We start from the raw sequence: 26100 nt of genomic DNA on the forward strand, positions 1-26100 counted from the left end.
ACTCTCTCAAAGTGTCTTACAGAAACAGAACGGTTACTTCTAATTGAAGAAACTAAGCCAACTCAAAAATTTTCTTTCAGAAACCTCTGCGGCGTGCAAAGTAACAGGCAATGTAAAACATGGTCAAAGGACACGGCCAATTTTCTCTCTTCTATTACAAAAATACACTTTAGCAAATGTCTGAGCATCTGAGTGCAGGATTTAAATTCCTGAACCCAGACAGGCACGTGGAATCCAATCCGACATATCCTTGTCTGCCAAAGTGTCTCCTGCCAGATCTACATGGTTCATGTTTATTTAATAGAGTAAAGGTTAAAAACATGTCAATCCTAGCCCCAATATACTTTTAAAAAAGGGAAGGTTTTCAATTCACCGTTTCAATTTTAGCCGAAAGTCATTTGTTTTTCCACAACTAATTCTCATTTTTATAGTTAAATCCCTTCGTGGCCTCATCCCGCTCTATCTTTGTAACCTTCGCCAGCTCTACAACCCTCCAAAAATGCTCTAGCCTCTTGTGCACAGTAATCTGCAAGTTCCCATGCAGGCCGCTCACAAGATTTTACACTGGAAATACAACAACAACTTGTATTTATATAGCGCCTTTAACATAGCAAAACATCTCCAGGTGCTTCACACGAGTGCTAAAAGACAAAAATTTGACAGCGAGCCACATAAGAAATAGAAGTGAATGGCTCAGACTGGAGCAGCAGCCAAAATGCACACGCAAATGGATACAAATACGTGACAAATGCAGAAATTTAAAGGGACTGCACATTGAAAGAAACAAGCCGCGCAGAACATAGTGCAGCCTACAGGGAACATTGCACATGATTTCCCTCCCTCAACCTCCCCACTTTCAAGACCTTCCTTAAAATCCACTTTTGACCTTCCTTAAAATCCACTTCTTGACCTAGCTTTTAGTCATCCCTCTTAACATCTCTTTCTTTGACTCAGTTAATTTTTGTCTGATTGCAAGGCATTTTAAATACGCATAATGTTTTTCTATGTTAAAAGAGCTATAGAAATGAGAGTTGTCATTGGTGAAACATAGAAACTCAAAGAAGTGAGCAATCATCATTCCAGAGTGAAAGAGCATGGATCTGCACCCACAATTTGCCACATCAAGTTGCCGATGTCAGTTTGCTGTGAAAAGCAGTATGCCAAGTGGAGGCCAGGTGCTTTGGCAAAGGAATGCAGGGGTAAGGGGAGCTCAAGTGAACCTAGGCCTAGCACAGAGCCTCATATCCTATTTACTTTACAGCATTGCCTCAGACAACAAAAGCACCAATGCCAAACCTTCCTTGGGAGGGGTTTACAAAGGTACTTCATTAAATTGGACCCTTTTGCAATAATTTGCCAGTTTAAAATCGACACACAGTTTGACATTTCATGTTGTATGGCTCTCTGCTCATCGGTCAATAAATATATTTGGAAAAATACAACAGGTATTTGCAATATATGTTGTGGAAAAAATAGCTTGAGAAAGTACAGGATTAGCTTGGCTCACATGTTAGAACTCCTGTCTCAGACTCACAAAATTGAGAGTTCAAGTTCCACTCCAGGACTTGAATGTAAACCAGATTGGCACGCCAGTGTTGTGTTGAGTGTGCTGCACTGTTGGAAGTACTGTGCTTCAGATGAGATGTTAAACTGACATGAGGTGGGCAGAACAGTGGCAAATGGAATTTAATCCGGAGAAGTGTGAGGTATTGCATTTGGGGAGGGCTAACAAGGAAAGGGAATACACATTAAATGGTAGGACACTGAGAATTGTCGAGGAACAAAGGGACCTTGGAGTACATGTCTGAAGTAGCAGGCCCGGTAGATAAGGTGGTTAAGAAGGCATACAGAATGCTTGCCTTTATTAGCCGAGGCACAGAATATAACAGCAGGGAGGTTATGCTTGAACTGCATAAAACACTGATTAGGCCACAGCTGGAGTACTGCGTGCAGTTCTGGTCACCGCATTACAGGATGGACATGATTGCATTGGCGAGGGTACAGAGGAGGTTTACGAGGATGTTGCCGGGAGTGAAGAATCTTAGCTATGAGGTCAGATTGGATAGGCTGAGTTTGTTTTCATTGGAACAGAGGAGGCTGAGGGGAGACTTCATTGAGGTGTATAAAATTATGAGGGGCCTAGATAAAATGGATAGAAAGGGTCCATTTCCCTCAGCAGAGTGGTTAACAACCAGGGGGCATACATTTAAAGTCGCTGGTAGAAGGTTTAGAGGGGATTTGAGGGGAAATTTTTTCATGCAGAGGGTTGTGGGGGTCTGGAACTCACTGCCTGAAAGGGTGGTAGAGGCAGAAACCCTCACCATATTTTAAAAATACTTGGATGTGCGCTTAAAGTGCCGTAACCTGCAGGGTTACGAACCTAGAGCTGGAAAGTGGGATTAGGCTGGATAGCCTCTTGTTGGCTGGCACGGACACGATGGGTCGAAATGGCCTCCTTCCATGCTGTAAACTTCTATGATTCTATCTCATGCTTGTTCCCGGTTAAAGATTCTATGGCGCTATGCAATAATCGCAGGGGGTTCTGTATCCTGGCCAACATTACTGCCTCAAGCACCCCCATCAGAGCAACAGGTCATTCATCTCATTGCAGTTTATGCAATTTAATGTGCACTAAACAGCTGCCAGCATTTACTCTTCATACCATGAAACTGCACTTCAAAATAATTCCATGTACATCAGGTGCTTGTTTGCAAGGTTTTTAATCCATCAAAAGGCCATGGGGCCTGGTCTAAGGTGACCATTAGCCAGTTACTCAAGTTTCCAGCCTCGCTTTAATGGATACCTCTGAAAGATGATCTTCAATCGTATTCAGTTTTCGTGAGCCTAATTTTGTCCCTGCCTCTACAAGACACACTTACATAAAAATAACTAATGTAAATATCCACAAAAGCTTGATCCTGGGAAGATTTATTGAACTACGATAACTTAACAAGGAAAGAGCAGTGATATAGGTAGGATTGGAGCAATAACTCCAGTGGAAGAACTAGCATCAGCACAGGCACAGTAGGCCGAAAGGCTTCACTCTATACCAAAATTTCAGATTTTGTCAGCCATAAAATGCATTAAAAATGGAACTGTATTCAGGATTTTGATTTATAACTGCAGTTTTAAATTATAACTTGCAGAACAAAACAGCATGCAGAACATAAATTATAGATAGAGATAAAAACATAAAACTGCCAGTGCTACAAATCTGAAATAGAAACAGACAATATTGGCAAAACTGATCAGAGAAAGGCAAGTTGACCTGCTGTATATTCCCAGTATCTGTTTTTATTACAAACCTATAAATACAGTACACTCAATATTTTAAAATCCTGAATTATGTATTTGGATACGATACTGAAATGCTAACAGTCCTCAAAAATGTGAGCCTCGCATCTGCTGCAACAACTATAGGTACCTTGCATCAAAGGGAAACATTTCCAATACTGATCCCTGCACTGGAGCGGAGCTGAAATTACAGCAGCCGAAAAGTGGATGCTGAGTCACCACCGTGATAACATTGAATTCTTATAAACAGGAAGTCTAGCCCTGGAGTTTCATAATGTCTTTACGTCAATCACTGTTAAGTGTAATTGCCCACAACCAATGAACCAAAAAAAAGTCCCCTCATTTTTGAGCTTCCAAAATATATTGTGCTTTGTGATGTACTGGCGTTACTCCCCTTCAGACAGGAATTTAAAACATTTTTCTATTCACCTACCTGAATATTTGACGCAGTAAAGCTTCAGCAATAACCAAAGATATTATCCCATTAGAAGTACTCAAACATGGTTTCATGATTTAAAAGTTCAAACAAGGGCAGCATCAGGTAATTCAATTGGCGAGCAGCAGAATGACATGAAATGGGAGCAAAACAGTAGGTCTCTCTTTATGGGCCCAAGTTTCAGGCCGCGCCTAGAATGGCACAGCCCTGACCTGAACGCCCGTTTTTCGCGCCTAAAAAATACTTACCTATTCTCCGGCTCCCTGCAGGTCCTCTGGAGCTGGGCGCGGCGCAGCATGAGCTGTGGGGGGGGGGGCGGAGCCAGGTCCCTGCGCTGAAAACAGTGCCGGGACCTCTGCACATGCGCGCTACAGTGGACGCGCATGTGCAGTAGCTCCAGGTGCCCAAAACTGTGTGGGAGAGGCCCAAAGCACGCAGCCCCTAGCCCTGGCCGAATGGCCTCACTAGGGTTGCGTGGATAATGCTGCCTCCCACGCCCAGCTCCTGCTTCCTCCCAACCGGACCAGACTACCTGTAAATCCGGTGTAGGGGGGGGGGGGAAGGAAAAAGGGGGGGGGGAAGGAAGTTCTTTCCTTCCTTTTTCTCTCTCCCCTCCCTCCCTTCTCTCCCTCCACCCCCTCACTGTCAGAAACACAGACATTGACAGACAGAGTGAGAGACATACACAGACAGACAGAGATAGAGACACTGACAGACACACTGGAGGGGGGGGGTGTCCCAGCACACAGTTGGAGGGCTCTCGGTGCTGCAGTCGGTAAGTAGAAAATGTTTTATTTATTGATTTTTTTTGAAAACATTTATTTATTAATTTATTTTGATTGATTTATTGGTTGATTTATTGATGTAATCATCATTTATTATTGATGATGGCTCTTTATTTGTAAAACTGAAGTGTTTAATGTTTGTAAACTTCCCTTTAAACCCCCCTCTTCCCCAAGTCTTATTTGTAACTTACGCCTGATTTTCTAAGTGTAGACAAGGTTTTTCTGAGCGTACAAAAATCTACACTTACTCCATTCTAAGTTAGTTTGGAGTATGTTTTCACTGCCTAAACTTTCAAAACGGGCGTAAGTGGCCGGACACGCCCCCTTTTGAAAAAAAAATCTGTTCCAAACTGAAACTGTTCTAACTGACTAGAACTGGAGCAAACTAAATGCCGAGAATTGCAATTTCTAAGATACTCCATTCTAAACCAGTTGCTCCAAAAAAAAAACAGGAGCAACTCAGGCCGAAACTTGGTCCCTATAATCCTGAGACAAAGGAAGAGTGCAAAAAAGGAACAGCAATAAACAGAAGAGAATGCATTCCATAGCATTCAATCAATAGTTTTGAAAGAAAAAACATTGCTCACCAGAAAACTATGGAAATAATTTGCGTTTGGTTATTTCTCTAGGCTTGGCAACACAGTTAACAGTAAGAGAGAGAGGTGGGGTGGAAAGAACAGGGCATAAAGATATGGCTGCTTTATAGGAAATTCTGATAACAGCACGGAATCACTGACACTGTAATATTTACTCTATTTACACTAATATATCCTCGATTCCGAGGGACTGCCGATGATGATGATGACTATTTACATCAGTGATGAATATTTAGAATATTGAAAAAGTAAACCAAATATTTGCAGTATAGTCTGAACTAGAATTTAAACCCAGATTACATGATTGTGCCAAATTGCCTTTTCCTGATCATAAACTTATTTTTCTTTAACACTTACTCTTGCAATTGCATTGCTTTCCAGTTGCTTTTAATCAAACAGTATTACAGAAACACTGCCTCGCTACTTGTGCGCAACAGTATTGCAACAAAAACACCAAGTTCCTCCTTTTTTTCTCTCCAAAAAGGCAACTACTTCCAGAACCATTCATCTCTCCACACATTTCCATGTGCACTGATTATAGAACTACAAAACACTATAACCACTTGTGTGTCATGGTGAACACTAAATTTTCTAGTGTATTGATATATAGTATGCCACCTTTGGAGTATTAGCACATTGGTTCACATCAGCAATTAGTTAGGTTGAATCATCATTGGATGGAGAGGTCAATAGCAATTTCTCCTCTCCCAGTGGAAGGCCAAAGGCAAGAAACTTGGATATCTCCCAGAGTCAGTTACAGTAACATTGACAGAGGGCTAAGATTTCCAATTTGCTTAACACAAAAAGGAATCAGGAAACTGATAAAGGATTTTCTCATATCAATTATGGTGAAAATTCATCCGATTATATGTGGAAGCACTGAACATATAGGCTCATAGTTCGAATCAAACCTGGATACAAATGGAACTCAAGGATTTAGAAAGGAAATCACTTGTTGAGTCTGTTAAAAATCCAGAACTTGCATTATTGAGGCAATAGACTGCTTCTTACAGATAAGCAGATGTGGCTTGTTTTGACTATGTCTATTTTTTTTTAAAAAGGAGACTGATGTTTAATATATGGAAGTCACATCATTTTAGTTACAATCTGATGATACATTTATAGGTTACGGATGTGATAGGTTTGTGTTATTTGGATGCTGCTTTTCATTTATGCATAGTAGATGGTGGTGGCGCTAGCTCTCAAGAAAGCCTTTTTTTAAAAAAAACAACTAAAATAAGAAAGTCACCAAGAAATCAAAATAGGGAATTCAGAAGAAACTTCTTTACCCAGAGTGATGAGAATGTGGAACGTGCTATTGCAGGAAGTGGTTGAAGTGAATAGTATAGATGCCTTTAAGAGGAGGCTAGATAAGCACAAGGGAGAAGAGAATAGAGGGGTATGCTGATAAGAGTTAGGTGAGGACAGACAGGAGGAGGCTGGATTATAAACACTGACATGGACTAGTTGGGCTGAATGGCCTGTTTTTGTGCTGTATATCCTATGTAATCCTATCTAGTGGCATATGCACAGGTTGTCCTATCATGGCTCAGCTCTTAATGCAGTGAGCTGCTAAGCCACACAGACCAGAAAAGACACAAGATAAATTTGACAGAAACAGGTGGGAGGAATATTAAAAAAGATCACTGTTCAGTGGAATGATGCATCGCCTGCCAAATATTTCACACAAAAAGTAGTTATATACATGACCAAAAGGCAGCACTGTAATTAAAAAAACATCTATTCATCAACATACGGGTGCCACTATCGAGATAACCGCTCTTCTACTCAGCTAGGAAAACACAATTTAGGAAGATTTTAATAAAATATTATGCCATTTTGTTTGCGTCTCCAAACCTAAACCAGATGTTTCATGTCTTTCAAGTGTTCTATTTTAATCATCAAAGTATTTCTTCTTTCAATTATTTTAATGAAAAGCTTTATTTATTCAAATTCAAAAAGGCTCCCCTGGCTCATCGGTTAAAAGTTTATACCAGTCCAATGATAATTAGCCAGGATTAATCTAACCTAAAGTATAGCTGTCCAATCTCAAGAGAGTGTGGTAGTTGGACATGTCCCTTTGGAGTGAATGCTGACAGTACTGGGACTATATGGTTTGATCTTTCAAAACATAAGAAATAAGAGCAGGAGTAGGCCATTTGGCCCCTCGAGCCTGCTCTGCCATTCAATATCATGGCTGATCTGATCATGGTCTCAGCTTCAGATCCCTGCCCGCTCCCCATAACACTTTACTCCCTTATCGATCAAAAATCTGTCGATCGCCGCCTTAAATATATTCAATGACCCAGCCTCCACAGCTCTCTGGAGCAGAGAATTCCATAGATTTACAACCCTTAGAAGAAATTTCTCCTCATCTCAGTTTTAAATGGGCAGCCCCTTATTCTAAGACTATGTCCCCTAGTTTTAGTTTCCCCCCCCCCCCCCCCCCCGAGTAGAAATATCCTCTCTGCATCCACATTATCGAGCCCCCTCATTATCCTACATGTTTCAATAAGATCACCTCTCATTCTTCTGAACTCCAATGAGTATCGGCCTACTCAACCTATCTTCATAAGTCAACCCCCTCATCTCCAGAATCAACCTGGTGAACCTTCTCCGAATAGCCTCCAATGCAAGTATATCCTTCCTTCTATCCCTTCCCTCAACGGCTATCTGTCACATCTGTGACAGAGTCTGTGGCTCTCCTATTGGACTGTTCAGCCACCAAAGAACTCACTTCAGGAGTGGAAGTAAGTCTTCCTCGATTCCAAGGGACTGCCTATGACGATGATGATCCTTCCTTAAATATAGAGACCAAAACTGTACACAGTACTCTAGGTGTGGCCTCACCAATATCCTGTACAGTTGTAGCAGGACTTCTTTGCTTTTATACTTGCAATAAAGGCCAACATTCCATTTGCTTTCCCGATTACTTGCTGTACCTGCAGACTAACTTTTCATGTTTCATACACAAGGACCCCCAGGTCCCTCTGCACTGCAGCACTTTTTCTACATTTATATTATAATTTGCTTTTCTATTATTTCTGCCAAAGTGGATAACTTCACATTTTCTCACATTATACTCCATCTGCCAAATCTTTGCCCACTCACTTAGCCTGTCTATATCCCTTTGCAGATTTTTTGTGTCCTCCTCACAATTTGCTTTCCCACCCATCTTTGTATCATCAGCAAACTTGGCTACATTACACTCAGTCCCTTCATCCAAGTCATTAATAGATTGTAAATAGTTGAGGACCCAGCAACACCCCACTAGTCACTGTTTGCGAACCAGAAAATGACCCATTTATCCCGACTCTCTGTTTTCTGTTAGTTAGCCAATCCTCTATCCATGTTAATATATTACCCCCAACCCAGTGAGCTTTTATATCTTGTGCAGTAACCTCTTATGTGGCACCTTATTGAATGCCTTCTGGAAATCCAAATACACATCTACTGGTTCCCCTTTATCCACCCTGCTCGTTACATCCTCAAAGAATTCCAGCAAATTTGTCAAACATTATTTCCCCTTCATAAAACCATGCTGACTCTGCTTGATTGAATCATGCTTTTCCAAATGTCCCGCTACTGCTTCTTAATAATGGACTCCAGCATTTTCCCAACAGATGTTAGGCTAACTGGTCTATAGTTTCCTGCTTTTTGTGTCCCTCCTTTTTTTTAAAAATAGGGGCATTACACAAACGAAAGCCAAATCATTCACTCCATCAGTCTTCTTACAGCAGCAGCATCACATTTACAGCCAAATTACAGTTTTCCTTTTCATAGAGCAGCTGAAGAACTTGGGAAGGAAACATTCTGTTTATATTCAACAGAGTTTATATAGAACAGAGTCTATAAGGATGGGTCAACATGGTTTCAGAAACCAGAAATCATTTTCGCTAGTCTACTGGAATTCTTTGAGAAGGAGGGAAGGTATCAGTGGATATAATTTACTTGAATTTTCTGAAATAAATGTTCACTGTTTCTAACATTTAAAGAAAAAGCACATGGAATTAAATCCAAATGTTTTAGTCAGCTTCAAAATTGGTTTTGCTATCAAAAGATGATAAATGAAAAAGGCTCTGTCCAACATCAACAGCAGCTTTTATAGTATTGGATGCAATATCCTTTAATAGTAGGTGAGTCAGAAAGGACCCTCCAGACACAAGTATTTATGCTCCTCCCTTCCCCACCTGCCATAAGCCTGTTAAATTATCACCATCTGCCTGCATTATTAACCCCATTGTCAAATCAATGTCTTTTTTTCCCAGTGCCATATGTACCACCGTAGCTGCTTTTACGGCAGTCTTTCTTTCATTCAGATGCTGCAGAACAGTATATATAAATCATAGAAAAATTACGACATGGAAGGAGTCCATTCGGCCCATGCCGTTATTTATGCTGCTCAATCTGACTCCCTTAGCCCACAAGCAGTCCATGAAAAATTGAGTCCACGAAAAATTGAGTCCACAAGACTCTCATCAGAGTAAGGGAAGTGGAGTTAAGAGAGGGAACTGCAGGAAATAGCTCTGAATGGGAGTCAGAGAATCCAAATAGAAGAAAACCAATATTAAATTAGTTTTCATTAAAATGTTTTCTGGAAATTCAAGTTACATCCACAGAGGTATGGGAGTACATTCATGCCATTAAATTAATTTAATGCATTGGTGTACATCCAATTATACATGTGTCTAATAGTTCTACAGAAACCAGATTTGACAGCATAAATGCTAGAAGCCACCTCAGACACACTTATAAAACTAAGCAATAAGTGCACCAGTATTTTTACTAACTGATCAGACTTAAAAGACAAATACCAAAAAGCCCTCAAGAGTTCCAGGTTCATGCATGTAAACTTTGCTTTTTAAAACTATGCATTTTATAAGGTGGCATTGGGTAATTAAAAGGAACCACACCTATTACCTAAACAATGATTTCATTTATATAATGACATTAACGTGGTGAAACGTCCCAAGGCGCTTCACAGGAGTATTACGAGATAAAAAATTTCACACTGAGCTGCACGAGGAGAAATTAGGGCAGGTGGTCAAAGAGTTAGGTTTTAAGGAGTGTCTTGAAGGAGGAAAGAGAGGTTTAGGCAGGGAGTTCCAGAGCTTAGTGCGTAGGCAATAGAAAGCACAGCCACCAATCGTTGAGCGATTATAATCAGAGATGCTCAAGAGGGCAGAATTAGAGCGCAGACATCTCGGGGGTTGTGGGCCTAGAGGAGATTACAGAGATAGGGAGGGGCGAGGCCATGAAGGGATTTGTAAACACGGATGAGAATTTTGAAATCAAGGCATTGCTTAACTGGGAGCGAGCACAGCGGTGATGGGCGAGCGGGACTTGGTGCGAATTAGGACAGGCACAGCCGAGTTTTGGATCACCTCCAGTTTATGTCAGGTAGAATGTGGGTGCCAGCCAGGAATACATTGGAATAGTCGAGTCTAGAGAAAACAAAGGCGTGGATGAGGGTTTCAGCAGCGTATGAGCTGAGGCAAGGAGGGAGACAGGCGATGTTACGGAGATGGAAATAGGAGGACTATGCTGCGGATATGTGGTCGAAAGCCCATTTCAGGATCAAATAGGACACCAAGGTTTTGAACAGTCTGGTTCAGCCTCAGACAGCAGTTAGGGAGAAGGATGGAGTCAGTAGCTAGGGAACGGAATTTACGGTGGGGGCCAAAAACAATGGCTTTGGTCTTCCCAATATTCAACTGGAGAAAATTTCTGTTCATCTAGAACTGGATGTCAGATAAGCAGTCTGACAATTTAGAGACCGTGGAGGGGGTCAAGAGAAGTGGTAGTGAGGTAGAACTGGGTGTCATCAGCGCATATGTGGAAACGGACTGTATTTTCGGATGATGTCGCTAAGGGGCAACATATAGATGAGAAATAAGAAGAGGCCAAGGATAGATCATTGGGGGACACCAAAGGTAACGATGCGGGGGCAGGAAGAGAAGCCGTTGCAGGCGATTCTCTGGCTATGATTAGATTGATAAGAATGGAACCAGGTGAGTGCAGTCCCACCCAGCTGGACGACAGTGGCGAGGCGTTGGAGAAGGACAGAGTGGTCAACCATGTCAAAGGCTGCAGACAAGTCAAGAAGGATGAGGAGAGATAGTTTGCATTTGTCACTGTCACAAAAGATGTCATTTGTGACTTTGATGAGAGCCATTTTGGTGCTGTGGCAAGCATGGAAACCGCATTGGAGGGATTCAAACACGGAATTGCGGGAAAGATGGGCACGGATTTGGGAGACAGCATGTTCAAGGACTGGAGAGGAAAGGGCAGTTGTTTATAAGGACAGAGGGGTCAAGGATTATTTTTTTTTGAGGAGAGGGGAGAAGAGAGAGAACTGTTAACAATGTCAGCTAACATGGGAGCCAGAAAAGGAAGCTGGGTGGTCAGCAGTTTGATGGGAGTAAGGTCAAGTGAGCAGGAAGTGGGTCTCATGGACAAGATGAACTCGGAAAAGTCATGAAGGGAGATCGGAGAGAAACTGGAGAAAGATGTGAGGTCAGGGCTAGGGCATGGGGTTCCTTAGTGGATGTTTGGCCCGGTGGGTTAGAGGAAGCAAAGGATGTGGCAGAGGCGGCCGAATGGATGGTCTCAATCTCAGAGACAAAGAAGTCCATGAGCTCCCCACAAAAGGGTGTAGCAGGGATTTCAACATGTGGGACCATGCCTTCCAGAAACTGCAAGTACAAATATATCTGACTTATTGAGAGCTTTGCAAGGGATTCTAAAAATAAAAACGGTTGCAAAAATGAAAAATAGATTGGAAATATTTACAGAAAAATACACGAGTGCAATTCAAATTTAATTTCCAAACAACCTGAATAACTCACTTAGCATCTGATGTGATTCTGCATTGTATAAAGAACAACCACCTGGAAGTGACTGAACCCTTTAATTCAGATGTTGTATATCAAAGAATGTGCAAGAGCATAACCCAAGTGATTTAAAAGAGCCTTTTACTGATATTCTCATTCAGAATGCAGCTAAAACTGGTTACAAGTCAGCTGCCTATCTATAGAAAACAGACTTAACAGCATACTGTAAGTGTCCGGAACCAGATCACAGTTACTGGGTTCCTGGAATCTGAATTAAAAGATTAATATTGAAAATAACTCAACGGTCAACTAAACCCAGAAGCAAGGCTTCTAATCATTCTCTGTAGCACCATAACAATAAACATCATTCGTTTTGGAGCAAAAATGCTGGAACGATTCAGCAGACCAACAGAACAGTTCTGACAAAAGGGTTATAACCGAAATGTTAACATTGTTCACTTCGTTACAGATGTTGTCTGACCAGCTGACAGCATTTGCTGTTTGTTTCAGATTTCCAGCATCTGTAGCATTTCCTATTTTGTTATAATTAGTTTTAAATGTGTTACGGTGCAAACATTGGCTGTCAGTACTTGATCTAACTACATGACCATCATGCTGAAAAATCAAGTAATTTATTTGCAACAAAAATTCTATGATGTGCATTATGGAGTCTTTCGAGTTAAGAATTAGGCGTTGGGTCTCTGAGCCCTCCACCCGCACCCTCCACCCCGACAATACACTTACCTGCTTTATCTACAAGTAGCTGGAAAGCAATTCCTTTACTTACTCTTTGGTCAGCAGTGGGCAAGATTTCAACAAGAATCGCGTGAGTGGAGTATCCTGGAAAGTCAGCTCTGGAGAAGCAGTTGGGCTCTTAAGGTTCAGGCATCTTACAATGATGTACAGCACTGCAGCGACTGCCGCCAGCTTCATCCCATCAAACATGGCTGGCATTTCAGGAGCAATTCTTACACCCTCGGAGTCTGCCATCGTTATCTGCAGGTATTGTTTTCAAAAACAGTTGGACAAGTACAAATAACAATTAAAACAAGGGGTTCAGTGCTTGCAAATAGATGGCCATCAAACTTTAGGTGCAAGGCTCAAGACTGCCCAATTCAAAATCAGTTTTACTTGATTCCAATCGAAGCAAAATAGTTCCCTGGGAAGGGAAGGGAAGGGGAGAGGGGGAAAGCTGGGAAAACATGCTTTCGATCAACATTAGTGGCCGTCAAGAACCATCATTCTAATTACTGGGGGTGGGGGCAAGAAAAACAGGAATATTTTGATCCTGATAGAAGCATTTGGACTCAATGTTCACTTGTTCTATATGCAAACAGCATGTCTGATGCGCAAGATGGCATATCGCAAAGTGAGTCACAAGCTTAGAGAGAAAGGGTTAAAAAAAAACGAACACAATTTGCAAACTTGGTTATACACCAGCTGCAGTTGTAGGAAGTCACAGGGCTTCTCAACCACAATTCTTCACACAGCAAATTCCAGGTCCAAAGCAACCTATCCAGACTGACAAGATAATGCAACCCATTTTTGCTCTCACATACCTTAAAGTGGTAGAATGAAGTGCAACATATTGGTCTTTCTTCCTTCCAATCTTCAGGGTTTTAAAACCCAAGTTTGGCATTATCTAACCACTGTTCCATAATTTACCTTTCTTCTGTTCTACTCTTGGTGGTGTCCTGTACCTGGAATTTTCAAGTAAAAAAAAAAAGCATAGACACAGTTCTAGGGAGAGCCCTGTCTACTTGTTGGGGAATTCCAAGCGTGGGTTGGGGGTGGTGGTATTCATCTTAAAACCAATTTGTCCAACTTTTTAACAATCCCCTTCTACAATACAGTGCAAAAGTAATAGACAATTAAGGATGAGGGACAGAACTTACCAATTTGGTTATTCACTCTGGTAAAGGGTAAATTCAGTCATCAGACTGCAGGTGAGAAATGGTTCAGTTCAGGTAACGTAACCAGATTCAGTTCTCTGACTCCCAACCTAATAAACAAAAACTACTTTTATTACATGTATAAAATTGCAAACATACGCCAACCGTATAAAGGCATCATTAGCATAGGGTTATAAAGATCCTGTAAATTAAGTTAATACAAAATATCCTTGCATATAAAACCCATGTACATTTTAAGACAACAGATGCCACATACAGCTCTTGAAACAGTTATGGTTAAGTTTTAGATTTAAATAAAAGGTACGAATCAAGGTAATCCCTTTTACTCTTGTAACTACTTCCGTATGAACTTTACATTGATATTTTCTAAAGCTTTGGAAGCTGCTCTTAACTCTCAAATTACCCATCAGCTTGAAAGTTCTGACGTCAGCTAGAATTTGTAATCTTTTGCCATGATTCTTCCACTTATGTTCCTGTTGCCGAATTACATGACTCTGGAATTAGCTCTTGGAAGTCTTTGGTGAATCATCTGCCATTGCCTTGCATATATAAAAGTTTTTGACAGGTCCAGCACTGTGCATTACTAAATAAGTAGCCATTATAATAACAAGCTATATTTGTGCCTATCCAACGACAACATGCATTCACATAGCAGCTTTAAAGAAGCAAAATGCCCCAAGGTGCTTTAGAGTTGAGGTCACACTAAAGTGGAAGGAGGGTTAGGGGAGCTGGCTGAAAGCATGACTGAAAAATCAGGTTATGAGGAGAATTTTGAAAGTGTGGAGAAATGTAGCAAGACAAAATGTATTGTGGGGGGGGGTATTCCATTGCGTGGCAGTATGATGCCTGAAAACAGTGCCATTGATTGTACAGCAGAAAGAGGGTCGAAGAGGTTGCAACATTAGGGAGTGGTGAGGTTGTAAACACATTTGAAAAAGGCCATCAATACAAGATAGTCACTAATAAATCCAATAAGAAATTCAGGAGAAACTTCTTTACTCAGAGTGGTTAGAATGTGGAACTTGCCACCACATGGAGTAGTTGAGGTAAGTAGCATAGGTACATTCAACGGAAAGCTAGATAAGTGCATGAGAAATAAAGGAATAGAAGGATATGCTGATAGGGGGAGATGAAGGTAGGAGGGGGGTCAGGTGGAGCACAAACACTGGCTTAGAACTGTTGGGCCAAATAGCCGATTTTTATGCTGAAAATTCTGCACCATGTAATTTTGAAGTCAATGAACTGGGGACAAGGAACCAATGAAGGACTACAGCAATAGGTGAGTCTTCTCTCATATTTCTCTATCAATAGTTAATGATTAATCCTCTGACTCTTTTTCCATTAGCTCACAGGTCCACAAGTGCTCTGCCTTCATTTTCTTCCCCCTCTATAACAATTACCTCCTTCACTCATTATCCAACCTCACCATTTATTTTGCTGATCATTCATCTCAACATTCATCAACTTCCTTCACAAGTGAGCAACCCGTCAGTGCTCTCAGTCTACATGTTGGAAAGCCTCTTTAGAGCTTTAAAGGATTGAGAGCGCCGTTCACTGGAGCACTACTCATTGTACTGTATATCGCTAAAATAAGGATAAAAAAGGGGGGGGGGGGAAGCTTGCATTGATCATGCGTCTCAAAATGCTTCACATCCAACAAATTCCATTAACATACAGGACTGGTGTCATGTAGATGAATGTGGCAGCCATTTTGCACAGAGAAATATCCCACAAACACCTGAGAGATGAATGATCGGTTAATCTATTTTTGATGGTGCTGGTTGCAGGAGGAATATTTCAAGAGGACATTGGAATAACACTCGCTCTTCTTCCAATATTCTGATCAAATCTTTACAGACCACCTGAACAACCGAAACTGGCAAAATGGACTTTATTTTAACACTCAGCTGGAAGGCATACCCCCAACACTGCAGCACTATCTCAGTAAAAGAATGACTTGCATTTATATAGCTATCATGACCTCAGTACATTACAAAGCACTTTACAGCCAATGCAGTACTTTTGAAGTGCAGTCACTGTTGTAATGTAGGAAATGTGTAAGCCAATTCGTGCACACCAAGGACCCACAAACAGCAATGTGATAATGACCAGATAATCTGTTTCTTTAGTGATGGTGGTTGAGGGATAAATATTGGCCAAGACAGTGGGAAGAATTCCCCTGTTCTTCTTCAAATAGCACCATGGGATCTTGTACATCAACCAGAGATGGCAGATGGGGCCTCGGTTTAACATTTCCCAAAAGACAGCACCTCACAGTTAAGCACTCCCTCAGTACTGCATTGGGGTGTCAGCCTAGATTTTGTGCTCAACTGGAGTTGAACCCACAACCTTCTGGCTCAGGAGGAGAGAGTACAGTACTACCACTGAGTCATAGCTCATCATCACAGGCAGTCCCTCGGAATCGAGGAAGACTTGCTTCCACTCCTGAAGTGAGTTCTTTGGTGGCTGAACAGTCCAATACGACAGCCACAGACTCTGTCATAGGTGGGTGGGAAGGGGTGGATGGGACTGGTTTGCCACACGCTCTTTCTGCTGTCTGTGCTTGATTTCTGCATGCTCTCGGCGTTCAGACTCGAGGTGCTCAGCGCCCTCTCGGATGCACTTCCTCCACTTAGGGCTGTCTTGGGCTAGGGACTCCCAGGTGTCAGTGGGGATGTCACACTTTATCAGGTAGGCTTTCAGGGTGTCCTTGTAGCGTTTGCACTGCCCGTTGGCTCATTTGCCGTGAGGGAGCACTTGCTTTGGGAGTCTCGTGTCTGGCATGAGGACTATGTGGCCTGCCCAGTGGAGCTAATCGAGTGTGGTCAGTGCTTCAATGCTGAGGATGTTAGCTGAATGAGGACGCTGATGTAGGTGCGCCTGTCCTCCCAGGGGATCTGTGTAATCTTGTGGATACATCGTTGGTGATATTACACTGAAGTGATCAACCTAGTCCTGCAGTGCGGCTTGCATCCCTCCATGGCCTCACCACTCCCCATCTCTAATCTCCTCCAGCCCCACAACCCCCCTCACCCCCCCCCCCCACCCACCCCAGATGTCTACGCTCCTCTAATTCTGTCCTCTTAAGCATCCCCAATTATAAATCGCTCAACTATTGATGGCTGTGCCTTCTGTTGCTTGGGCTCCAAGCTCAAACTCCCTGCCTGAACCTATCTCCCCATCTACCTCTTTTTTCTCCTTCAAGACGCCCTTAAAACCTAACTCTTTGACCTTGGTCACCTGCGCTAATTTCTACTTATGCGGCTCGGTGTCAAATTTTTAATCTCATAGTAATCCTGTGAAGCGCCTTGGGACATTTCACTACGTTAAAGGCATTTTATAAATATAAGTTGTTGTTTTGTACAAGGTTCAAATGTTACCAACTAAGCTAACAGACACACTTCACACAAACAGAAGTTCAACTACAGGTTTTAAAAGGCCTAACACACTTTAATTAAGTTTTAAATAATTAACATGTCTCTTGCAGCCTCCTTTTCCATAGATGTAGTCATCATTTACAGCAGCCTGCCTCAACCATGACACAGCTTGTTTGCAACTATGGAGACAGTTAACATGATTCTCTGTGGTATGAGATACGGTGAACAAATCCATGTTATTTGATCAGCTTTGCAGTCGAGCTATTAAAACTGACAAATGGAAATTAGATTAAATATTGAGAGAGGAAGTCAATAGCAATCTGTTGAATCTCAAACTTAATCCAGGAAAGGGCAGTTATAACGTAGAATGCGGAGTACTAAAAATATGCAATGCAATGTCTGTGCCATGCAAACACCAGTTTCCTCCTAAAGCTGTCCTCTTCTCTAAGTAAATGCATATGAGGGGAGAGCAAAGAAAATAGGAAGTGAAAGATTATTTCACATTAACATTTTTGAAAATAGTATTTGATAGATACCTTTTTTAATCCTAGTTTTCAAATGTCAGCAGGTAGGACCAGTCTCAATTTGGCGATTGCGCATGGAAGTTAAAAGTGCTTTTTATTTTTTTCCCCCAAAACTAATAGCAGGGACTATTTAGCTCCTGTTAAGAGCACAGAACACTTCACAAACGAGTACTCAATAACCTGTTACCTCATCCTCAGGATAGCAAGTTTGTCAAGTAAAGTTTGGAACCAGAAACTTTGGATTTGCATCTTGCAATTTAGACTACGGTTATATAATGTTTGGATAAAAAAAAAATCACTGTTGACACAAGTGCTATATCAGGATACTCTTATATATACACTCAAACTTGTTTTAAGAACATGAAGCCCAGAGTAATTTCCATACAGAGTGGACTGAAAAACCTTATTTTCCAGAAACTATTCCAATTTGTAGCCTGCTGGAACATTATTTAGAAAAGAAAGGAAGGGTGTGTAGAACAATTGCCTGAAAATTTCACCCTGGAATTTTAGACAACGTTATAAATCGCAAGAGTTTAGATCAAGTGGTGTATATATAATAAAACCACAAGCATTACAGCACTGCTTCTGTGCTAGCTCGTCAACTGGAGCAACCTATTCTAATCCCACTTTCCAGCCATTTCTCCACATCCTTCGAAATCTTTCCTTTTCAAATATTTACCCAGTAGCCGTTCAAATGTTGGTAGAGTTTCTGCCTAATAGCCACTGTGGTAAAGCACTCTGTGCTCGGATAGCCATGTGTGTGAAAACATTTATTCTCATTTTCTCCATCATTGTTCTTCATAATTCTTAGTTTGTACTCCACTGTTAACCATTTGTCAAAGAGTACAAGCAATCTTTCAAGCTATACCCTCTTAAAATCCTTTATAGGTAACCTCTCTGTCAACAACGAAACCAATTTTTGAGTTTTAGTAATCTGAACCTTAAATCAAGATGATATTATTGGTAACCACTCACGGACATTGTTTTCTATACACCAGTTATTTATATTTTAAATAACTGCCAATGTTGATGGTAGAACCTATGTTGCTGCAATTCTACCAACAATTTTCCAAATACAAATGCTGTTTCTGCACCGCCTGCCCGTCCCGTCCCGTCCCCTCACCCCCGCCAGCACGGCAGCATCTTGTTCCCCTGCAAGGTCCCCATCTTGAATGCAGTAACTCCAGTTGCGCTTTCCTGTATATCTGCATCGTGACCCCATTTATCAACTAGTAGATAGTACATCATAAGGTAATTATTGCATCTGTCAACCTAACTGATGCAGAGTCTTTGGGGAAGAAGGGAAAAAAAGTGGAGATGGATGTCCAAATTGTAGAAGTTAAAAATATTTCTCAAATGGAGAAACTACATTTTATGAGAATGCAAATCATTTACAGATGAGAATTCCAAGTAATGCTGAAGGTGTGAAAGACTTGTCTGCCATACAAAGTAGATTTCAGAAATGTTTCTGTACAAGGTTTACTGATGCTGTATGAACTTAACTATATCTTATCTTGAAAGCTACAATGTTCTCAGAACTTCAAGAGCAAGTCATATTACCGATCCTATATTGTAACTTTTTATTTTAACCTTAAAGCAGCAAAGATGCAATCTGTAAAGTAACTGTAGCATCTAATAGTTTTGATCTAAAATTAAATAATGTAAGCTTCAGCGGTTTAGCACTGAAAATTTGAGTGACTTCTCGGAACATTGCTGCAATAATTGCTTGTCCTTTTTGCAAAACTGAGTAAGACATCCGGTTTACATTGTGTAGAATGCTTAAAAAAAAGAGAACTTCACAAATATACCAGATGGTGGACACTTGACAACCTCTACTCATCTCATCCCACCCTCCATGGAAAGGGTGAACTTTCCCTTTAATGCTTTTTTCTTTTTCAAAAAAAACAATTGCAAAATATGGAAGGATAGTGAAATGACATTACTGAAACCATAGTGTTCCCTTCTAACTTACTCCATCAGGTTACCCTCAACTCTAGCTCCAATGTAAAAAGCCCTAATTTTTCAAGTCTCTTCATAACTGCAACCCCTCATCCTTGGTAAGTCTAGTAAATCTATACTGCAGCTTTTCCATTGCTTTTATATCCTTCCTAGAACTGAGAGTCCAAAACTGCACACATATACTCTAAATGAGACCTAACATTTTGTGCAAGTTCAACATCAACTCCCCGTTTCTGTATTCTATATCTCAAGATGCAAAATCAAGGACTCCATTGGCCTGTTTAAAGTGGCATTACCTACTTGCACTATCACCTTTAATGGCTCTTGCATCTGCACACCATGATCAACTCCATTTCCCTATTCTTACTTCTAAAATGTATTATTTCACCTTTCTCCACATTAAACAGCATCTACCAACTATCAGCCCGCCCTGCTAGCCTATGTACATTATCCTGCAGTCTTTCAAAGAGCTCGTCACAATTTGCCTTCTCAGCGCCACCCCCCCACCCCCCCCCCATTCCCGCAATTCAGTGCCATCAAATCTTGAGCTTTTATTTACTGTATATATGAATAATCTCTACTTAATTCTCAAGTCCGAAGCATTTATCCATTCAGTAAATAAGAACCGCCCCAATACCACTTGACACATCTTTTCAGTCTGATGAACTTCCCTTTACCCTGAACCATTACTTCTTGTTCTCCAACCACCTATCTATCCACTGGGCCATGTTCCCCTTAATTCTACCTGCCATCATTGTTGCTTGAAATCTCTTATGGGAACTTGCCTTTGGAACTTCCTGTTAAATCAGAACACGGTTTAAGAGTCCAGCAGTTGAGGGTCAGAAGAAAAGTCTGTTAAAATCTGCAACAAGGTTTATAGGGGTCAGAACAGTTTAGAGGAAACGACGACATTGAGACTTGAAGCGGTGTGCTCTGGGGAGCTTTGCTGCAGTGTTATTCACTGCTTGCACTGTACTTGTGGGAATCTCAAGCTGAGATACTTCTGCTGAGTCACGACCCAAAGGAGATTATGCCGCAGATCTCGAAACTACACATATGGTACAAGGGAGAACAGAAATTACCCTAGAGACAGCTCACTGCCAGCAGCTGTATCTTCAGCAAAAAAACAAACCAAACAAGATGGCCACCATGTCAACATTTTCCCTTTCCAATGGATCTGCAGACTCCCCAGCTGAATTCATCACATAGCAAACGGTGAACAAACAAGTCACTTGTCTATAAGATTTGAATAAGATGCATCTCCAGTCTCAAATTACCTTGCTTCCATCATTTTTACAGATCAAAGAATCATACAGTACAGAAGGCGGCCATTTCACCCATTGTGCCTGTTCCGGCTTTTTGAAAGAGCTATCCAAATGGTCCCACACCCCTGCTCTTGCTCCATATCCCTGCATTTTTTTTCCTTTTCAAGTACACATTCAATTCCCTTTTGAAAGTTATTACTGAATCTGCATGCACCATCCTTTCAGGCAGTGCATTCCAGATCATAACTTGCTGCGTAAAAAAAATGTATCCTCGTCTCCCGTTTTTTTTTTGCCAATTACCATAAATCTGTCCTCTGGTTACTGACTCTCCTGCCAGTGGATAGAGTTTCTCCTTATTTACTCTAATCAAACGACCATCATAATTTTGAACACCTTTTTTAAATCTCCCCTCAATCTGCTCTGCTGAAGGAGAACAATTCTAGCTTCCCTAGTCTCTCCGCATAACCAAAGTCTCTCATCTGATGTATTCTAGTAAATTTCCTCTGCACCCTTTCCAAGCCCTTAACATTCTTCTTAAAGCGTGGTGCCCAGAACTGGACACAATACTCCAGCTGAGTACTGATTTATAAAGGTTTAACATAACTTCCTTGCTTTTGTACTCTCTGCTTTTATTTATAAATCCAAGAATCCTGTATGCTTTCTTTTTAAAGCAGTTTAATCAATTTGTCTTGCCACCTTCAAAGACTTGTGCATGTGAACCCCAGGGTCTCTGTTCTTGCACCCCATTTAAAATTGTACCATTTAGTTTATTTTACCTCTCCCCATTCTTCATCCAAAAATGAAAATAAAGATTGGAGAGAAATCAACACTTGCTGCCTTCGAGTCCGACATGGTCACTTGGGCTTCCTCAATTCAAAGCAAACACTGAAACCAGTTACTGAACAATATTTTAAGTCAATATGTACAAAACCACTGACTATTTTTTGATGGAGATTTTCACACTTGTGAGACCATCTATAAAGCAATAACAACTTATATTTATATAGCACCTTTAACAGTGAAACGTCCCAAGGTGCAAGAACAGAGACCCTGCACAAGTCTTTGAAGGTGGCAAGACAAGTTGATTAAGCTGCTTTAAAAAGAAAGCATACAGGATTCTTGGATTTATAAATAGAAGCATAGAGTACAAAAGCAAGGAAGTTATGTTAAACCTTTATAAATCAGTACTCTCAGGAGTATTACAAGATAAAAATTTGACACCGAGCCACATAGGAAAAAAATCAGGGTAGGTGACCAAAAGCTTGGTCAAAGAGGTAGTTAGAGTAAAGCAATAGGATGCTGCGGTTTTACCTACAATTTTAATGTACCATTTAACAAACTATTAGTTTGCCACAGAGGCAAAAAGCATAGGTTCAGTCAAGTTGGGGAAATCCCCTCCAAAAAATGCTTTATCCATTTGTGAAACTAAACCAAACGAGAAATCCCTTTCCAAAAACAAATTTAAATACAGAGGAAACATGCTGAATGATACCACATTTAAATACAGCTCATTGCTATCTAAAATTGGAGTTTAGAATTCAAATGGCACAGTTTAGATAGAGTAAATAAAGAAAAACTGTTGGCAATGGCTGAAGGGTCGATAACGAGAGGGCACAGATTTAAAGGTGATTGGCAAAAGAACCAGAGGTGACATGAGGAAAAACTTATTTTACGCAACAAGTGGTTAGGATTTGGAATGCACTGCCTGATAGGATGGTGGATACAGAGTCAATAGTAGCCTTCAAAAGGGAATTGGATAAATACTTGGAGAAAAAAATGGCAGGGATATGAGGAAAAAGCAGGACTAACAAAAGAGCCGGCACAGACTCGATGGGCTGAATGGCCTCCTTCTCTTCTGTGTTGTACTATTCTATGATTCTAGTATGTTACAGAATCATAGAAAAATTACAACACATGTTGGTAGACACAGCTCTAGATTCTTGACATACACAATATCTGAAATATTTGGCGAGTCGGCAAGCAGAAAGGTACCTTCCCATAGGAAGAACTACTCCCAGAAAGCTCTTTTGCTTTTCGCAGCCAGCCTCAGGACGCCACTTGCAGATTTTGGTGCAGGTCACGTCTGCCCTCCCACACATTGATGGTATTTTCTTGCTTGATTTGTTACTACGTTACCATCAGTCCATCTTGCCTGCCCACCCTATTATCATCTTCCATTCCTGCGAGTTATCTTTATCCATGCTCATTTACAAAATGTAATCACCACAAATCCTTTCAAGTATGAACTTGCCTACGCCCTAAAAGTTTCTTCCTCTCTACCCACACTGGCAGTTTGCTTCATATGCTGATCACCTTTTTCTGTAGCCCAGAAGTAGATCCATTAGCAGGCTCCCAGGAACAGGAGAAAAGAACGTGTAGGAAGAGGAATCAAATATGGAAGGAGAGAAAAATTTAGAAAAAGGCATTCTCAACCTAAATTTAAAACAAAGGACAAAGCTTTAAAAAAAAAAAGAACTCAACACAAATTTGAGAATTAAATAAAATCTTTTAGGAGCTTATGCAAATGAGAAAACCTTCCAGCTGGGCTGTCCTAAATATGTCCTGCAGGCCACATCTGGCATGCAAACCCTAGCCCGCTAAGCTCAGGTAATTGAATCCTATTTGTCTTCAAATGTCTTCTTCACCGCTTTGTCCTGTTTGAATTTCCCAGAGCTGGAGGTCTGCAAAGAGCTTTGCAAAGCATAATGGTGGATAAATACTAAATCAGGACACTGAGATCCATTAGTATCAGCAACTTGGAATGTACGTAGATTTGTTGGAATATTAATTTAATATGTGGCCCTAAGCATTGCAGGATAAACAAAAGACTTGGACAGACTGGCTTTCTACATTCAACTCGTATACTTCCAGTACCCTGTTCTTAAACCATCAAATTTGAGCCTTAGGTTAACAAAAATGTTATTTTCATAGAGGTCTATTTTGCACCTATATTTGACCCAATTGTAAGCAATATACAAGCAACCTAAACAAAAAAAATTGATTCGGCTTATATAAACTGAGGGCACCTACATTGTAAAATTTGTGCACTGCCTTCATATATAACCTCAACTTGCTCCTCATCATTTCACCTTGGCATTTGTTCTTGGCTCTCAATTACTAACATAGAACTACAAAGTGATATACAGTAACTGCAAATATCCAGTAACTATGTGGCACTCAAGGTTCCCCATCCCCAATATACCCTACGTGAACAGAGAATTCATTAAACCAAATGCCTTGAAATTGGTTTACTGCCCTGAAGTCACTCTCGGGTATGCTATATACAATATATGTTGGTCAAGAACCTCCTGCAATAATGATGTCACTGTCACTAATCACCATATACAAATCTTTCAGAGGAGACAGAGTTGTGCACTGAAACATAAAACAAACATTATATGATTAACAATTGATATCTTTTTTCCCTCAAGGCTGATATCTAATCTCCAGTTTCATTCGACAATACCAACTGATGATTTCAATATTACAATCTGAGAGACATGTCAAGCCAACCTTTAAACTGTGGGTGCATGAAAGCTACACAGAGTGCTAAAGACCATGTTTCAAATTATTAGGCCTCAAGATAGACTACAGATTAGAAGAAATTTCCTCCCCAAAAATAATGGACATGTAGAACAGACACCAGAAAAATTAGATGTGGTGTTAATTAATCTTGAAAAAAAGAGAAAATATCTAATTATGAACTGAGGTGAAATTACATACAGACTTATGATTAAATACACCACAAAGACAAGATGGGGCCAGTGGTGTTGGTTGTGAAAGGTTGCCGGCCAAGAATAAATATAGGCAATAGAATGATATACTCTGGAGTTTCTCTTTGTGGATCAGGGATTATTTATGCAGAAATTTCCAGAGAGATATTAAATCTATGGATGGTGCAGAGTCCACAATAGTTTGGACAGTACAAGATCTGTGGAAATGAGTGGATTTGAACATCCAAATTCAATTTTTTATTCCAAACCTATACAACAATCTAAATCCCTTGATTAAATCAGTGCTATATATCCAGCTGTTCTCCAGGTAAAAATAAAACTAGTGTATTTTATGCAGCATCACTCACAGCGAGGCAGAGGATATAAAGACTTGGATTTCTATAGTGCCTTTCACAACCATCGAAGCACTTTACAGTCAATGAAGTACTTTTGGAGTGTAGTCACTGTTGTAACATAGGAATATATGTTGTAATATATGATAGAAGTTTCAGAAATGTAATGCAAGACAGTAAAGTGGATGATGGTAGTGTTTTTTCCTTTGGTTCCTGGGAAATTTGAACTAAATCAGAATATTTTTTTTTAAACTATTTTTGAATCAAGTACGATTTTTCTGCTCAATCTTTCAATTTCCCACTCCCTACGGCTACCTACCCGACATCCAGTTTTATTCTATAAAATAGGGATACAACATTTAAACAAGGACTGGATACTGTTGCATAACATGCAAGTGGCAAACTGCAAAGCAGCAGCAAGATATCTGCTAGCAGTGCACATCTCAATGGTTGAAAATAATCTTGTGAAAAAGTGCCATTACAGCGTTCCAGAGGCAACACCAGGACAATTCCCAATACAAAAATAAAACAAATCATTGCAGTTCAAATCACTGAGGAAGGGGAAGAGAAGAAATTCTTTCATGTGATTTCAGCTATTTACCACACTAAGGTGAAAGCTTTCGCTTCAGTATTTTAACAAAATTAATTCACTGACAGATAATGGTTAAAAAAACAGTAAACTTGCAATTCTATTTCATTCACATTTAGCTCAAGTTAAATAGCTTCCTGCAGCAAGCATTTTTAATTTTGTATGCAGTACAATGGAACACATGCAGTGAAGTAGGTTTCAGGTCAAGGCACTTAGGGTTTAGTTGACTGATAAAGCCATTTGAGCTTCACTTGCAGTTAAAACATCACTTACTGCTTTGCAAGAATGAGCACGATATCTACTATCTTGCATATAGCACCATGGTAAATTGCATCTGGAATAACAAAAAATATTTTGCTCTGCAGCGGTTCAAGAAGGCGGCTCACCATCACCTTCTCAAGGGCATCAAAATGCTAGCCGTGCTAGCGATGCCCACATCCCAAGAATGACTAAATAAAATACT

General features: G+C 40.6%; 1 protein-coding gene across 4 annotated transcripts in view; it reads right to left on the bottom strand.

The window, feature by feature from the left end:
- The window catches only part of LOC139227598 (monoacylglycerol lipase ABHD2-like), a 77500-nt gene that overhangs the window by 49848 nt on the left and 1552 nt on the right, over positions 1–26100 (bottom strand). For 2 of the 4 annotated variants that reach the window (XM_070858464.1, XM_070858465.1), the window contains exons 2-4: positions 13840–13946; positions 13504–13644; positions 12732–12940 (exon numbers count right to left, since the gene is read on the bottom strand). In XM_070858464.1, coding sequence (XP_070714565.1) covers positions 12732–12934 — 203 coding nt within the window. In that variant the 5' untranslated portion in view covers positions 12935–12940; positions 13504–13644; positions 13840–13946. Of the gene's footprint in view, positions 1–12731; positions 12941–13503; positions 13645–13839; positions 13947–20502; positions 20529–26100 lie in introns of those variants that run through there. The other 2 variants (XM_070858466.1, XM_070858467.1) reach the window with 2 other exon arrangements.

Source organism: Pristiophorus japonicus, chromosome 17 (genome assembly GCF_044704955.1).
Source record: "Pristiophorus japonicus isolate sPriJap1 chromosome 17, sPriJap1.hap1, whole genome shotgun sequence".
Classification (NCBI taxonomy): Eukaryota; Metazoa; Chordata; class Chondrichthyes; family Pristiophoridae; genus Pristiophorus; species Pristiophorus japonicus.